The sequence below is a fragment of the Pituophis catenifer genome, unplaced genomic scaffold (assembly GCF_029215685.1).
Source record: "Pituophis catenifer annectens isolate HBS135680 unplaced genomic scaffold, rPitCat1.0.hap2 SCAF_6, whole genome shotgun sequence".
In the NCBI taxonomy this organism is placed as follows: domain Eukaryota; kingdom Metazoa; phylum Chordata; class Lepidosauria; order Squamata; family Colubridae; genus Pituophis; species Pituophis catenifer.
In genome coordinates, this window is record NW_027256886.1 from 91,883,110 (window position 1) to 91,900,810 (window position 17,701).

At 41.7% G+C, this 17,701-nt stretch overlaps 1 protein-coding gene across 1 annotated transcript; it reads right to left on the minus strand.

Moving 5' to 3' along the window:
• Positions 1 to 1,272: 1,272 nt before the first annotated feature.
• BMPR1A (bone morphogenetic protein receptor type 1A) lies at positions 1,273 to 17,295 on the minus strand. Its single transcript, XM_070944890.1, has 10 exons — positions 17,158 to 17,295; positions 16,341 to 16,443; positions 13,458 to 13,554; positions 12,480 to 12,579; positions 11,641 to 11,785; positions 10,591 to 10,783; positions 9,068 to 9,365; positions 6,065 to 6,240; positions 3,462 to 3,592; positions 1,273 to 2,217 (listed from the first exon to the last, which is right to left on the minus strand). The coding sequence occupies exons 1-10, from the start codon at positions 17,220 to 17,222 to the stop codon at positions 2,092 to 2,094; spliced, it is 1,434 nt and encodes a 477-aa protein (XP_070800991.1). The 5' UTR covers positions 17,223 to 17,295; the 3' UTR covers positions 1,273 to 2,091.
• Between the last annotated feature and the right edge of the window lie 406 nt (positions 17,296 to 17,701).

Below are 17,701 nucleotides of genomic sequence, written 5' to 3' on the forward strand. Positions count from 1 at the left end.
CTTTGTGGGTTTTTTGCCAAGAAAAGCCTTTGGCAGGTTGCCAAAGACATCAAAAGTTGGTGATAAGGCCAACGGACTGGTTATGAAGAATCTGTTTTGGACTAAACTGAGAATGAATTAATTCTCAGCTGTTTTAATAAAATAAGTTTGTTCAGGACTGAATTGTGTTTGGTAATCACTACTTGGGCCTCGCTCACAACACCTGGTTTGCCGCCCGCGCATGCACAGTGCACACCAAATGCGCACTGTGCGCATGCACAGTGCACGTCAAATGCGCGCTTGGTGTGGAAAAAGGAGGCTTGGGAAGGTAAGTAGAACAGCGAGTGGGGGGGAACAGCTGTGCTGCACGATTTAGATTCGCTAATTGCGTGGCACAGCTGATCGTCGGAAATACCGGTTTGGATGAAACGGTAGCTTTTTTGTACTACCAGTTCGCCTGAACCATTAGCTTTTATCACTACCAGTTCGCCCGAACCGGTGCAAGCCGGTAGCATTTCACCCCTGATTTATCCCGAGTAATCTTTAACTGCTTGTGGAAAACAAGACATGAGGTAAATTTCAGAACCTTACACTACTTTCTGAGCAATGGACAGAAGAATGGGTCTCTAGCTAAGGACCGCTGGCAAAATGTTGTCCGTTGTTTGCTGCCTTCCCAATAAATTAATCCATAATTTATGTACCTATTATCCGTTCGGAAGAATATGCACTAATACTTAAAAGGCATTGCTGAGCGAGCAAGTGACTTAAAGAAATGTTAAATAAAATGTGTACACCAAGTTATAAATTAAATGAATACTGCTGTGTATTGCCTGACCCAAAATCCCTTACATGCCATTGTTGCTTCAATTCACATTCAAGTTGAATTAAAGCAAGTGTGTCTAACACCTTGGCAACTTTAAGAACCGTGGACTTCAATTCCCAGAATTCCCCAGCCACCTAGCTGGGGAATTCTGGGAGTTGAAGTCCAGAAATCTTCAAGTTCCCAAGGATGGACACTCCTGCAATTAAATCTTCAACCGAATGCTTCTCAAAGGAAAATTTAAACGCTTGTGTAATATCCATGCATCTATTCCAATGCACTATTCAAAAAGTGTCACATCCCGCAGGTGTGTTTCTAATGGAACCTAATGACTTTGAAAATTACTTTCAGATCTCTGCACGGCATGTTTACACACATACAAAGAGCAGGAAATAAAAGCACTCTGCGTACTGCATAAATAATTTCCCTTTTCAAAAAAACAAAACAAAGAAACAAAAAACCAACCAACCAACTAACCAGCTATGGCACTGTTTACAGTACAAGATTACAGGCACTTAAAAATGATCAAAGCAATTCTGCGGTTCGATGTGGCGGGCTCGGGTCTTCAGGAACAGCCCTGGATGTTGATTTCGATCTTCGCATCAAACTTGAAAAGAAAGCTGTGCACAAATTCATAGGGGCTGTTTGGGTCGTCCTTGACGCAAACGCAAAAGGAAGGTAGAAGTAACCCTTTTTCGCAACTCGAAGGCATCGTGGAAAAAAAAAGAAAAAAAAAAAAAAGAAACGGTAGCTTTGCACAAAATTGAATGGCTTCTTAAGTACTCCAGACATGGGAGAAAAATCCTGGCACAACATTGTACAAGACTTAAGGGACTTGTCCAATTACTTAAGTGTCCCAGACACACAGGGTATTCTGTCAAGTCCTGGTTAGGTAACATCAATGTAGGAGACAAAAAAAGCTTGATTCTGTTTTTTCTTTTGCTTGCTGTTGCATTCATTTAACTTAAGGCTTTCACAGAAAGCGCAATCAATCTGAATGTTCAATTCAGCCCTAAAGAAACCGATGGGACTCTAAAAACTGGGATTAAAATCTTAATGCAGCTCAAGATAATAATAAAAAAAAAAGATAAGGCCATCCACGCGTGTACTGTATCGTGTGCACGGATCCCATGTTCTTATTAAAATTTTAATATTTATTAGCAGCCTGTAGAATTAGCGAGGAAGTGTGGGCTGAAAGTCAGATGTCCCCTCCTGATCCCACCAAACCTGCTCTGGGGTTGAGTGAACAGCTCTTAAGAGTCCCAAATTCACTCTTCTGCGACGTTTCTTTGTCAAATTTTAACATCTTGCGATTCCACCATCTTGCCCAGGGTTTTCTTAATCCTCAAGGCGGTCAGTCTAGAGGCTGGGTTGTGGGCCCAGCATTCGCACATTAATTTCAGTATGGCTCTTAAACACTGGAAACAGAACAGAAAAGAAAATCTCATCGAAAGGAATACACTGAAATAATATTAACCAACCAACATTGTAACATACGCCAGCCCCACTTTACAACCGGTCACACAGAGAAAAATAACATCAGGTCAAGCATGAGAAAATTCCAAAGTAGATGAATTGACCAGGAATTCCATAATAATAATGGAATTCCTGGGCTTAATGAGAGAGAAGCACAGATGAAGAAAGGAATGAGAAAAAAAAAATGCCAGAAAATTAGTAACAGAGGACTACATAGCATAAATTAAAGGATGAAACTACTGTAGTATCCTTTACTTTGGAGTTAACTACTGTAGTATCCTTTATTTTGGAATAAAAGATAAATAAAAAAACCAGAGGCAATAATAATACAAAGAGGCAAAGGACACAAAAACCAATTTAAGAAAGTATCTTTTTAAAGGAGTCTAGTAATTGGGTATGCATACATATATTGAGAAATCAGATTTTAGGAAATAAAAGCATTTTAAATATCTACTCTTAGTATTTTAAGACAAAACAGTGCTTTACATGTATGGATAATCTATTGGCAAAAATATTAACAAAGTAACCGAATTTAAAGGTGTCCTTTGACCATTATTATATTCAAAGCGCTTTGATGTTGCATTAATTGTTCAGCAAAACAATTTCTCGGAATAACATGATGTGACCGAGTTTTCCAGCACGGTGAATAGCATTGTTTTGTTTTGTTCTAAACTTGAAAGAAAAGCATTTTTCTGCCTACTCTGAACTTGTAGTCCTGGTGGACGAAAAGATCCCAATCAGAAGCCAGCCAGAAGGCATGGGATCTTTTTGTAAGAAAGAGAAATCAAATCTGCCATCACAGAGATTTCATTCCTTGTGTGGTGCTTAAAGGTAAAGGTTCCCCTCGCACTAGTGCTAGTCATTCCCGACTCTAGGGGGTGGTGCTCAACTCTGTTTCAAAGCCAAAGAGCCAGCGCTGTCTGAAGACGTCTCCGTGGTCATGTGGCCGGCATGACTCAACACCAAAGGCGCATGGAACGCTGTTACCTCCCCACCAAAGGTGGTCCCTATTTTTCTACTTGAATTTTTTACGTACTTTTGAACTGCTAGGTTGGCAGAAGCTGGGACAAGTAACGGGAGCTCACCCCATTACGTGGCACTAGGGATTCGAACCACTGAACTGCCGACCTTTCGATCAACAAGCTCAGTGTCTTAGCCGCCATGTCCCTTATTGTGTGATGCTTACCTCATCGCTATTCCATCGATTTGATACCACCGGGCGCAGATGCTTCACGCAGACCACCTCTCTCATATCCTCGAACGAAGGATCATTCGGGACCATATCGTAATAGGGGAGTTGGTATTCTTCAACAATCCCTGCAAGAAATTCACGGCCGCTATAAATATTGGAATGAGTTATGCTCTAACAGTCCATAGGAAATGTGTCTTTTATTCAAACTGCAGTTAAATTCTCACGGGCTCAATTTCCCCAGTTTGGAGAATACTGTGAACAAAAAGAGAGCCATTTGTGGCTTTCTCTATTTCTGGAGCAAATCAAATACAAACCCAAAGAACGTCAGGAGAAAAAGCACTAGACAGCCCACCTGCCTTCCATTCTATTTGCATCCTATTTCTCATGCAGAGGGTATGGCAAAATATACATAAAATTTCCTCACAACTACAGTTAAAACAGAGCACAATATAAAAGGCCCTCAAGAATGAGAGATTCTATATTTATTTATTTATTCATTTATTTATTGTTTGTTTGTTTGTTTTAATTTATATGCCGCCCTTCTCCAGAGACTTAGGGCGGCTTACAATGCATTAAACAATAGCCTTCATACTTTTGTATATTTATACAAAGTCAGTTTATTGCCCCCACAATCTGGGTCCTCATTTCACCTACCTTTGGAAGGCTGAGTCAACCTTGAGCCTGGTGGGATTTGAACTTGCAGTAATTGCAAGCAGCAGATGTTAATAACAGTGCATTAGTCCACTGTGCTACCAAGGCTCTTTATTTTAATTAGATTTATATGCCGCCCTATCTCCATAGGACTCAGGGCGGCTCACGACAATTAAGCTATACAATCTCAATCCAAGTAAGAAACATGTTAAAATACATATTAAACGCATATTAAAATACATTTAAAAATCAAAAACCCCATCAGTCCAGGCTGGGCAATTTAAATAGCCATGTTTTGAGTTTGCGGCAAAAAGTGTGAAGGCCAGGGGCCAACCAGAGCCCCTAGGGGTTGTTATCCTGGGTTGTTCAGATGCCACTTTTAGTATTTAACAGAATAACAGAAGACGACCTTGGAGGTCTTCTAGTCTAACCCCCCTGTTCAAGCAGGAGACCCTATAACAGAGTCAGAAACCCAGGGCTCTGGAGCCGCATGTGGCTCTTTCAACCCTCTGCTGTGGCTCCCTCTTGCTGGTCGGCTCCACAATTGATAGGGCTTTCGGTTAAGACAGGTAGAGGAAAAAGGATGCCATGCTAGGAGGAGACTTTGGTGGGGAAACCGGACTTCTGGTCGGCAGATGAAAAAGGATGCCATGCTAGGAGGAGACTCTATGGTGGGGGAACCGGACTTCCGGTCAGCAGAGGAAAAAGGATGCCGTACTAGGAGGAGACTCTATGATGGGAGAACCGGACTTCCGGTCGACTCCAGAATTGAATGGGGGCTTCCGGTTAGGACCTTTGTGGCTCTTTTGAGTGTTTAAGGTTGCCGACCCCTGCCCTATACCAATGATGGAGAACCTATGGCACACATGCCAGAGGTGGCACGCAGCACCCTCTCTGATGGCATGAGAGCCGTCACCCAAGTTCACTTCTGCTGCGCATGCACGCGTGTCTCCCGCTGGCCACCTGGTCTTTGGGTCTCTGCTGTGCATGCGTGGGGGCAGTGCACGCATTGCATTTTGGGGGTTTGGGTTTGGGTGTGCGCGTGCTTTGGGCATTCAGTCCGGAAAAGGTTAACCATCACTGCCTAATACCATTTCAGACAAATGGCTGACCAGTCTCTTCTTAAAAGCCTCCAGTGATGTGGCAAAATTTTTGAAGGCAAACTATATCACTGGTTAATTGTTCTAACTGTCAGGAAATTTCTCCTTAGTTCTAGGTTGCTTCTCTCCTTGATCAGTTTCCATCCATTGTTTCTTGCCTTACCTTCAGGTGCTTTGGAAAACAGGTTGACCTTCTCTTCTTTCTGGCCGACCCTCAAATATGGGAACACTGCTATCCTGTCACCCCGGTCCTCCTTTTCACTAGACTAGACATATCCAATTCCTGCAACTCTCCTTCACATGTTTTAGTCTCCAGGCCCTTAATCCTCTTTGTTGGTCTATCGTAGCGATAGCTAATCTTGCGTGCGAGCAGTGGGATTCAAAAATTTTATCAACCTACACCACGGGGGTGATGGTGGTGTTTTGCCCTTCCCAGGCTCTGGAGGCTTTCCCTGAGCCTCCGGAAGGGTGGAAATGGCCTCCCCTGGGCTCCGGAGCCCCTCTGGAGGCCGGAAACAGGCCTGTTTTCTCACTTCCGGAAGGGCATACTACCCCGTGCATGCGCATGTGACACCCCCATGCATGCGCACGCGACCTTTGCACATGCACGTGTGTCTCCCACATGTGCCCCACCCCCTGCGCATCCCGAAAATCAGGTGGCTGGACCTGAGCTAGGTGATGGCTTGCGTCCCCGCAGAGGGCTCTGCGTGCCAGCTGTGGCACGTGTGCCATAGGTTCGCCATTGCGGCTCTTATCGTTTAGTGCAAAAGGATTCAGACAAAGAGGAACACAGAAGGTTCTGTTTGCAGAGGGTTTGGGGGCGATTTTTTTTGTTTTTTTGTTTACCTCCTGTGATGCATCGCCGAGCCATTTCCCAAATGATCAAGCCGAAGCTGTAGATGTCGGCCATGATGTATGGCTGGAAATGATTCTTATTCAAAGTTTCATCCAGGACTTCAGGGGCCATGTACCGTTTTGTGCCCACCCTCGTATTTATAGGCACATCGACTTCATTTGTATCGCTAAAAGAAGGCAAAAGATATGAAACAAGGTAAAACACGACAGAAGACGGTGCAATTATGGTAATTACCACACAAAGCATTTACAACGGTAATATTTTCATGCAAACGCACTGAGATTAAACTAATTTACCAATGAAGAACATTTTCAACCGCCTGCTTCCAAGACCGAAATTATACTAATATGGTTATTTCTCGAGCATTAATGGAACGGTATTACTGAAGATTCGGCGTTGAAAGGATTTCTTCATTGTAATGGAAAGGAACAATGTTGTTTAGATCTTTGGGCAAGCAACCACACATTAAGGTGGTTAGATGCATAACTCTAAACCCCTGTGTTGCTCTCATTATAGGAAACGTTCACCTGCTGAGGGGGGACAGCCTGTCAGGCCTGGAAGCCATCTTTTACGTTCGGCCTTCAGGCCTGCCACATTTTCTATGGTGGGAAAATGGGAGGGGGGATTGTATGGAGTATGGATGATATGTAGTCAAAATAACATTCTTTTCTCAGAAAGTCAGGACGCCTTGTCCTGGCACCTGGAGTCGGATGACTGGGAGGTGTTTCTAGTTTGGACGATGGATGATGGGACATGTGGGTGCTGGGCAAGGACTTGAACTTTCACTTAAGTGGGGAAAACCTGGAAACTTTCAGATTCGGGTTTTCCCAGATGTGCCAATATGACATCTCTAATAAAATGGAACTTTGAGGAACTTCTAGCCTCGAGATCTTCTTTCGTTGGGGGTGTTGCTCGGAACCCTGACATTTGGTATGAACTGTTATCAGCTGCTATACCAAATGACTCAGAAGGTGGTGGACTCTCCTTGGCTTGAGACGTATGAAACTACAGTAGTGGCCAAAATTGTGGAGACCTTTTGGGAAAAGTGTATTTTCTAAAACTAGCTAATTACACCACTTTTTATTTGGAGTAGTACCATAAAAATATATATCAATGGAAAGATAATTTAATCAAGAATGTAATGCAATAACTTTTATTAAGGATTTGCTATTAGAATAGCAGTTACAGTATAAAGAAGAAAAGTGCCTTGGTAGCGCAGCAGACTAAAGCACTGTTAAGTAACACCAGCTGCCTGCAATTACTGCAAGTTCAAATCTCACCAGGCTCAAGGTTGACTCAGCCTTCCATCCTTTCGAGGTAGGTAAAATGAGGACCCGGTTTGTGGGGGCAATAAGCTGACCTTGTATATAAAAGAACACTGCTTGGGGGGTGGGGGGGCCGAAAGCCCTACTAAGCAGGTATATACAAAAGTATGAAGGCTATTGCTTAATGCATTGTAAGCTGTCCTGAGTCTCCGGAGAAGGGCAGCATATAAATTGAACCAATAAATAAATAAACAAATAAAGAAGAAAAGTGAAATAGGTAGAAAAAAATGAGACATACCAAAATTATCACCATAGTAAAAACGAAATATACAAAAATGATCACGTCAGTTAACCTTTAGCATGAATTATGGCCTTACAACGTCTTCCCATGGAGTGAACCAAGTCTTTTATTTTTGCAGCTGTTATAATGGGAAACCAAGATTGAATGATGGCTTCTATTAACTGGGTTTTATTGCTGGGTCGCTTCGGACTAATAAGTTTCTTTAGTCGGCTCCATAGATTTTCAACTGGGTTAAGGTCTGGGCTATTCCCAGGCCATTCCAGCAGTGGAATAGGATTATCTTGAAACTCCCCCCCCAAAAAAGTGGTGCTATTAGCCATCAAACCTCAAAAATACACTTTTCCCAAAAGGTTTCCACAATTTTGGCCAGTACTGTAGATGTCACCTGATGGGGACTCTATTGCACTGGTCAAGGTGTTGACCTAGATGATCTAATAGTAACAGTATAATAGAGTTAGAAGGAAACTTGGGAGGTCTTTTAGTCCAACCCCCTGCTCAAACATTCGACCCTATACCATTCTGGACAAACAGTTGTCCAACCTCTTCTTAAAAACCTCCACTGATGGAGCACTCACAACTTCTGAAGGCAAACTGTTCTCCTGATTAATTGTTCTCACTGTCAGGAAATTTCTCCTTAGTTCTAGGCTGGATCTCTCTTTAAGGTTCTTCTACTCATTACTTTCTGCCCTGCCCTCAGGTGCTTTGGAGAATAGGTTGACAGCTCCCCCCCTTCTATCTGTGGCAGCCCCTCAAATATTGGAAGACTGCTATCAAATCACTCCTAGTCCTTCTCTTCTTTAGATTAGACATACTCAGTTCTTGCTACCATTCAACCTATGTTTTATCCTCCAGGCCCTTAATCATCTTTGTTGCTCTTCCCTGCATTCTTTCTAGAGTCTCAACGTATTTTTGTACTGCAGAGACCAGAATTGGATGCAATATTCCAAGCGTGGTTTTACCAGTGCAGCATAAGTACTAACAATTCATGTGACCTTGATACTCTCTCTATGTTGATGCACCTCCAGGCTTCCTTGTATATATGAATACTGAATTTTCTTTAACGGTGCCTCTCAGCCTTAGCAACTTTAAGCTGTGTGGACTTCCACTCCCAGAATTCTGGGAGTAGAAGTCTACACAGCTTAAAGTTGCTAAGGTTGAGAAGCACTGTTCTCTATAAAGTCGCGATGGCGCAGTGGTTAGAGTGCAGTACTGCAGGCTACTTCTGCCGACTGCCTGCAATTTGGCAGTTTGAATCTTACTAGGCTCAAGGTTGACTCAGTCTTCCATCCTTCCAAGGTGGGTAAAATGAGGACCCAAATTCTTGGGCGCAAGAGGCTGACTCTGTTAAACCACTTAGAGAGGGCTGCAAAAGCACCGCAAAGCGGTATATAAGTCTATTGCTATAAAAGGAAGAGTTAATTGTCTACCTGTTAAATTTGACAGCGAGGCCCAAATCTGCAATGCAGCAGGTCCCGTTCCTTTTGATCAAAATATTTTTGCTCTTCAGGTCTCGGTGAGCAATAGCAGGCTTGCCTTGGGTCCCATAGATTTCCGTGTGCAGATGGCAGAGGCCACACGCAGCAGAATAAGCCAGTTTCAACAAAGCTCTGTTGTCCAGCGTGGTATACTGGAGGAAATCATACAACGAGCCCTTTTCGTGGTAATCGGTGATTAGGTAGAGATGAGTCCAGGAACCTGTGCCTTTAATGTCTGCTGCAATGAACCCTGCAGAATTTGGAACGGAATGGGGGTTAAGTGCTTTCCATGAATCATTCAACGAAAAGCAAATTTAGAGATTAATAATGAATACATTAAAAAGCATTTTGGAGACAACGAGCCAAGCTTCTTCACTCAGGTAGCTGTCACCCAAATCCAGTTATTCAGCTTTTAGGAGAATAAAAGCCAAATGTTGCCCATTTTTGAGTTTCTGATTTATATTTTTCATCGTGGTGGTTCGAGGTTTCCTAATGTTAAGTTAGGTAAAAAAAAAAAATTATGAAGGTTCTCCCCCCCACCCCCTTTTGGACATATCAAAATGTTATCTTCATTGAAACACTCTGAATTTTTTCAACTATACATCTTTTGAGGGATTTCTTGCATGCACAGCCTGTTTTAAATCACCTCGCAGTGATTTAAATGGGATTTAAATCAGGGATTTGACGTGGCCACTGAAGATCTTTCTTTCTTTCTTTCTTTCTTTCTTTCTTTCTTTCTTTCTTTCTTTCTTTCTTTCTTTCTTTCTTTCTTTCTTTCTTTCTTTCTTTCTTTCTCTCTCTCTTTCCTTTCTTCCTTCTTTCTCCCTTTCCTTTCCCCTTTTTCCTTTCTGTTTTTTTTTTTCAGCAGTTCCCTAATGGATTTATTGAAATATTTAGTGTCCTTGTCATGTTGCACTTGATTTTAATTTTAGGTATCTGAGTTAGTGATAAATGTAGGTATGTGCTTACTTTTTCCACAGGTGAAATTTGCAGTTATGTTTATTTAAATTATAGATTGGAACGCAAACTGTAAATGTTGCATGATCTTCTGTTACATTATATCCCCTTTATCAACACGATTGAAATGAAGAACTAACATTTGTATGCTGATAAGTTGAAAAGCTAAAACGGAAATTGTAAATGGTGTGTCCTTGCTTTTTTTCAACAAGATTGTACAGAAATTACACACTTTACTAGCTGCAAATCCAATGGAATAAATTGGCTCACTCTGAATTTTAGGAATATAGCTGGCGATACTAGGATTTTTCATCTCATCCAAGTTTCACTTTACTGGAGAAAATATTTCAAGCCTTAACAACTAACAAGGCAAATGGAATTCAGTAAAACAACAGAAAAACATCCTGACACCTTGGAGAAAACTTTTTGTCATCTTTTCATTTTCTGCTAGAAATGTTGCATTATGTATGAAGTCTTTTCAATGACAACACAATCACAGCGTGAGCGTCGTTGCTTACCGAGTATATTTTCATGGCGCATAAGAACCGTCTGGTAAATCTCCGTTTCCCGGAACCAGCTGGCTTCTTCGGGGGTGCAAAACACTTTCACGGCTACCCTTTCCCCTCTCCATTTCCCCATCCAAACTTCACCGTATCTCCCTTTTCCAACCTGCTGGATCATCTGAATCTGTTTGGCGATCGTCCGTTGCACCTGACCAAAAAATTAAAAAAAAATTAAAAAATGGCACCCGAGGATTCTCAAGCTGCAGATGAAATGTTTGAACGTCTATTTTTTTTTTTTTTTTTTTTTTTTACAAAAAGGATGTGAACTAAAAAAGCAATGTGACCTCTTTTGAGGATTTCCTAGATTAGGCACTTAAGCGATTCATTCATAAACAGCTATCTTTTAAATTGAAGCAGGCTGTAGCTGAAAAGCACAGGACTGAATCATGCGGTAGCAACACACAAAATTCTTGGAACTGAATTAATTTTGCTTGTTTTTCTTCAAGAATGCTTAGGCCGTCGGAGAAGGAATGGCAGAGCCAGGGGTTGGCGGGAAAAGAGGGATCAGCCTAGAATCCCTACGTAGCCACAAACAAACTAAGTCCAGCCCCTTTGTGTGCTGTTGAATCTTATCTAGCTCTAACCAGGTGCTGATTGTTAGTTGAGAAGATTCCTGTACATGGGTTATTAGCAAAAAAAACCCACAAGTTAAATTGATAAAATCAGTTAAACTGAACCTTCATGCCTGGATCTCATCTTTCGTACTGACAGAAACCTTGACAAGTCTGCTATAAGGGCCACGGTGGCGCAGTGGTTAGAATGCAATACTGCAGGCTACTTCTGCTGCCTGCCTGCCGCCTGCAATTTGACAGTTCGAATCTCAACAGGCTCAAGTTTGACTCGGACTTCCATCCTTCCGAGGTGGGTAAAATGAGGACCCAGATTGTTGGGGGCAATAGGCTGACTCTGTAAACCGCTTACAGAGGGTTGTAAAGCACTGTGAAGTGGTATATAAGTCTAAGCGCAATTGCTATAAATCACATAGCTCTTAAACCACAGGCTTACCAACAGAGGCAGTCCTGAACCACTGCCAGAGCTGATCGACTGGTCAATAAGATCCTTTAATGATTCCCCAGATGGGATGAAGGCCTCATCCTGCTCCAAATCACGATTGTAACGTCGTCTCTTTGCTACCCCTTTGCAGTAATGCCTGGAGGAAAAACGGATTTAAATTCACGGATCTTGCTTTCCTTCATGACATAAAATTCTTATTTGTCAAAAGTACAGTAATTCCAAAATCATATGCCACAGACTTTCTCCATTTTTATATTTGTAATTTCCTAATTGTTCATTTTACGCGATTGTTATCTACTTATAACAGAAATAAATAACAACAGACAGTTTGTGCCTCATCTCGAATGCACGGTTTAAGTATAAGTGATAAATGAGCCCCTTAATTTCTATCTCTGGATATAATATCATATAAAATGTCTTATCTTTGTCTTAGTATGGAGCTATTTAACTGAGATCAAGCTAAATAACTGAAGCTAAATAAGATGAATTTAAATAAACCTAGATTTTCTGAAAATATCTTCAGGATCCCATATGAGATTATATGATGTAAAGGAATATATTAACCCTAAACATTAAATGTGCAGACAGGCAAATATAGGTCCCAAATCATTAAAAATATTTTATATCCAGCACAAATAAGATCATGAATCTTGAAAGTTTCTCCCATATTCCATTACAGACTGTGTAATGGGATGTCCTGAGTATTATTCCACTTTATACAATTTTCTACACATTTAACCACCAAAAGTGATGTAAATCAAATTGAGTTCTTCCAGTCTATCCTGTTTTAATGCAACACATTAAAGCCGCAAATATGCAATATAGTTTACCTGTAGCAGAAACAGCCAAAGAGGGCAATCATGGCAATTATGCAGACTGCCATGCAAATAAGCACAGCTATCCAACGTATGCTGCCATCAAACAGAGTATCTAAACAAACAAACAATAAATATATATTAACACAGTATTTCTCAACCTTGGCCACCTTTAAGATGTATGGACTTCAACTCCCAGAATTCCTCAGCATATCCTGGCTGTGGAATTCTGGGAGTTGAAGTCCACACATCTTAAAAGTTGCCATGGTTAAGAAACACTGCATTAACGTAATCATAATTAAATGCAGAATTCTCTCACGGAAATGATCAGACAAGATTTAGACAAATCTTATTGCAATCTACCTTCAGTAATGCAATTTTGCAATAGTTGTTGTGTATAAACTGTACTCGGAATGCCATCATCTGTGGTTCTATTATTATTCAACTGGCATTTCACTCCCCAGAGATCATAATTAACAAGGTAAAGATCTCTGATTTGAAATGCTTTGAAACAGGGCAATCTGCCTAGCACCTGATTTAATGTCTATGTAAACAATATTACGTTTCCCCAGAGTTTTATACTACCGTGTTTCCCTGAAAATAAAATCGGGTCTTATATTAATTTTTGCTCCAAAAGATGAATTAGGGCTTATTTTCTGGTTAGGTCTTATTTTTGGGGAAATACGGTACTAAATGTACCCATATGGCTGACAATCTTAACTGGGGCTTATTTTGGGAGTAGGGCTTATATTACGAGCATTGTGAAAAATCATGCTAGGACTGATTTTTCGGTTGTGTCTTATTTTCGGGCAAACAGGATATGTTTTACTATGCTCAGAACTAACTGATGTCCACACTGTTAAGTCTTCTGACGCTTGAATATTAGTTACTTGGGTGATAGACCAAGGTTGAAAAATAGATGGGTAAAATCTTCATGCAAACGCCCACTACCCCATAGATCCCACCCACTGAATATATCAGCAAGCATGGTACCTGTTGAAGTAGGGGGTAGAGTGGGCTGCAGATCTTGATTGCAGAAGTCGGTCCGGCAACATTCAATGGTACGGCGCCGTAGAACAACTCGAGAATCCTACAGAAGAAATTGGACACTGAAGCAGCGCAGAAGCACATAGATATATATGCCCGTATTCATATATCAGTTAGTTGTCATTATTTAGAGTATGATGAGAACATGGCAGAAGTGAAGTAAACACACACATATATATAAGATTCCCATTGCACATATGTGCTAGTTGTTCCCGACTCTAGGGGGCGGTGCTCATCTCCGTTTCAAAGCCAAAGAGCCAGTGCTGTCCGAAGACGTCTCCGTGGTCATGTGGCCGGCATGACTCAATGCCAAAGGCGCATGGAACGCAGTTCCCTTCCCACCAAAGGTGGTCCCTATTTTTCTACTTGCATTTTTACGTGCTTTCGAACTGCTAGGTTGGCAGAAGCCGGGACTAGTAACGGGAGCTCACCCCATTACACGGCACTAGGGTTTCGAACTGCTGAACTGCCGACCTTTCGATCGACAAACTCAGCATCTTAGCCACTGAGCCACTGCGTCCCTTTCACACATATATACAGTCTACATAATTATAAGTAAAACTTCTAGGGGGTTACAGCACTAGCCTCATAACTGAATGTCCAATTCAGCTATATTCAGAGGCAATGGCCTCTGGACTGCTTTGTGCAGATCTCCTAAGGAACCAGAGAATGTACTTTGTGGGCAATCTTGCACAATATGTTTAACAGTTTGCAGATCAGCACCACAATTGCAACAAGGAGAATCCTTCCATCCCCACTGATACAGGGCAGAGACAATTCTTCCAGTATCACATCTAATTTTAAGATAGGTCAAAACTAGGTGACTTGGTAGAGGGATCACTAATGGTCTGGCCATAAGAAAGTAAATGTATAAGTAAGCAAGTATATATACAAGACCGCCTTCTGCCACCGATAGCCTCCCACCGGCCAATACGCTCCCACAGAGAGGGGCTCCTCAGGGTGCCGTTGGCCAAACAATGCTGACTGGCGACACCCAGGGGGAGAACCTTCTCTGTGGGGGCACCAGCCCTCTGGAATGAGCTGCCCCTAGAGGTTCGTATGATCCCCAAACTGCGTACCTTTCGCCACGCCCTGAAGACCCTTTTGTTCCAACAAGCTGGGCTGGCCTAATATTAATTTTATAATGGGTGTATGTTAGTTTATAATCTGTGGACCAAATTTTTATATATTCGATTTTAAATTGTTTTTAAATTCTGTAAATCTATATGTGTTTTAATATGGCTGTACACCGCCCTGAGTCCTTTGGGAGAAGGGCGGTATAGAAGTCCAATGAACATAAACATAAACAACATAAGTATATTGGACCATTAGCTAGTCATACATATTTTCACAACCATGTACAGATGTTCCAGAATCTACAACAAAGTACTGGAAAGCAGGCATTTATGTATATTGTTGCTTTCCAAACAATATTTAAAATAGAGAAATGAGATCTGCCACAAAAGGTTGTGATGTGAAGGTCAGGTAGCCATAGCTGTGACCTTCACCTAGCAATAGCAATAATGTACCGCTTCACAGTGCTCTACGGCAGAGGTCTCCAATCTTGGCAACTTTAAGACTTGTGGACTTCAACTCCCAGAATTCCTCAGCCAGCTTTTCTGGGAGTTGAAGTCCACAAGTCTTAAAGTTGCCAAGGTTGGAGACCCCTGCTCTACAGCGCTTTCTGAGTGGTTTACAGAGTCAGCACATTGTCCCCAACCATCTGGGTCCTCGTTTTATCGACCTCGGAAGGATGGAAGGCTGAGTCAACCTTGAGCCGGTCAGGATCGAACTGCCGGCTGTGGGTAGAGTCAGCCTGCAATTCTGCATTCTAACCACTGCACCGCCATGGCTCTCACCTAGCATGCCCCATTCTATTTTCCATTTTTAAATTTAATTTATTTTTTATTTCCTATTTATTCCTCTAGTATTTGGCATTTTGTATTTAGTGAACATACACAAGTTTCTCCAGAATATTTTGAGAGCTACTCTTTTGATCTTGCCTGGCTTTCCACATCCACAATAAAGTTGTTTCCTTGGAGTTAAGCTAAAGCTCTGAAGACCTCATGCAACTATCACAATGGTCTTCTGAATCACATGGATGTGGTTTGTCATCTCCTTGTTCTGGAACTTTTTCCAACTTCTCAGACACTAGTCCGTAGATCTGGCATTGGCTTGGTGGTCTCTCTCATATAGATAGTCCTCACCTACTGACTGCAATTGGGACCAGCTAAGTGACGCGGTCCATAAATGAAACATCACGTGACCATACAGGACTCACACTACCACTTCTGCTGTGGTCATTAAGTAAATCACTGAGGGGTAAGTGTGCCATTATGTGAGTGTGACTTGCAGCAAACAATGACTCAACTTCCAGAGAATTCTACCTGGATGACTGAGATTCTTCATCAACATATTGCCACTCACTTTGGGGAAGAAACTCTGAGGTTGGTGCAGGAAGTCATTTTTACTGATATTAATAGTAATTTATTAATAAGAATTTTAGGAGCAGGCACCTTCCCATGACTGTTTGCCTACTCAGATTCCCCTAGCCAACTGGTTCAGACTGAAGAAGCTGCTTCGATGGCCAGAGAAACGTCTCAACCAACAAGAAAATGAATCTAGTTGCCATAACTCAACTTTCAGACTATTTTTGATAAAAGTAACAACCTTTTAAAGCTTTTTGGAAAAATCAATAAGCTGCCCTTGGCCTGGAGCAAGCAGCTTAGGTTTTAACAAAAATTGATAAGCAGATTTAGGGAAAGCAAATAGCGTCGCCTTCGCCTTCCTTATTTCTGAAAATTGCTTAGAGAATCAGCCGTGAGGTACCTTGCACTGGAAGTCCGAACCTTCGTATTTCATGCAGCCGGAAGAAAGGGTTTTTTCTCCGTTTTCATCTTCCTCAATGATGGCAAAACAATGTCCGTTAGTTCTAGAAAAATAGATGAACTAGCTTTAGTTCTCCGAATGCTGCGTTCAGCCAGTCTGTTCAGTAAACAATTATATTTTTTTCTCCTTCTAACAGTATTGAGTGCATGCTACTCTGATGGGAAATGAAACTAGCTGCAAATAGAAGACACTGCTCCATTTACACACAGACACACACACACACAAGTCCTATGGGCCCAGAAATAACTGGACTGGGAGTCCATTATATGGCATGAAGTGGGCCCAGTAGATTTTTCTTTCTTTCCTTTTTAAGGAACAGTCCATAGTTACAGAACATGACTGATTTGGCCTTACAAAAGGCATTTTTTCTAATCTGAAATTTGGATTTCAATCCTATATAGGAACAGCCACTTTGTGTGCCTCCAGAATTACGATGCATTTGAAATGTGCATTCACCAGATGGTTTCTGCACTTACATGTTCAATACCGGCAGAGTTGATAATAAATGTGACCACTAGAGGGCAATAAAAAACTGCAAGTCTAAGATGCCCAAATCACGTCTTTTTACTTTTTACGAACTGTGCTGGTTCACAAGCTTCTAAGGCGTTCAAATGTTGTATCTTGACATTTCTGAAATGCTTCAAAATAAGAAAGCAATTATTTAATCACCAACGTATCAGGAATTAAGAACTAGGGAGGGCAAATGATTCCGAAGCCTCTCATCTCACCAGGTCTTCGTTATGTCTGCGATACTTACTTGCATGTGTTATTAATGGCATTTTCTGGACAGTGACCGGAACAGTAGCACTGTAAAAAAGGCATGATGTCCTCTGGGGCTACAGTCACCCCATCTTCCTGTCTCCGCTGGCCAGGATCGGTCTTTATTCCTGCCGCATGGATCGTGCCGTCTCGGTTCCAGCCTGTGAGATATTCCCAAAGGAAGTTAGTCTATTCCGCTGCAGGTCCATGTGCAGCGAAGGTTTATACACTTGGGATGGCATTAGAGTCACTGGATCTTTTCGGCTTTTCATTTCGAAAACCCTAACCTAAGAAACACACACTCCAACCTCAAGCGGGTTTTCCTGTACGCAAGCAACACTGAATCACAATGGAACTGAATTCCAAGCATAATTTGAGGACAGTCAGAATAGAATAGAATAGAATTTTTTTATTGGCCAGGTGTGATTAGACACACAAGGAATTTGTCTTGGTGCATACGCTCTCAGTGTACATAAAAGAAAAGATATTCGTCAAGAATCATAAGGTACAACAGTTAACGGTAGTCATAGGGAACAAATAAG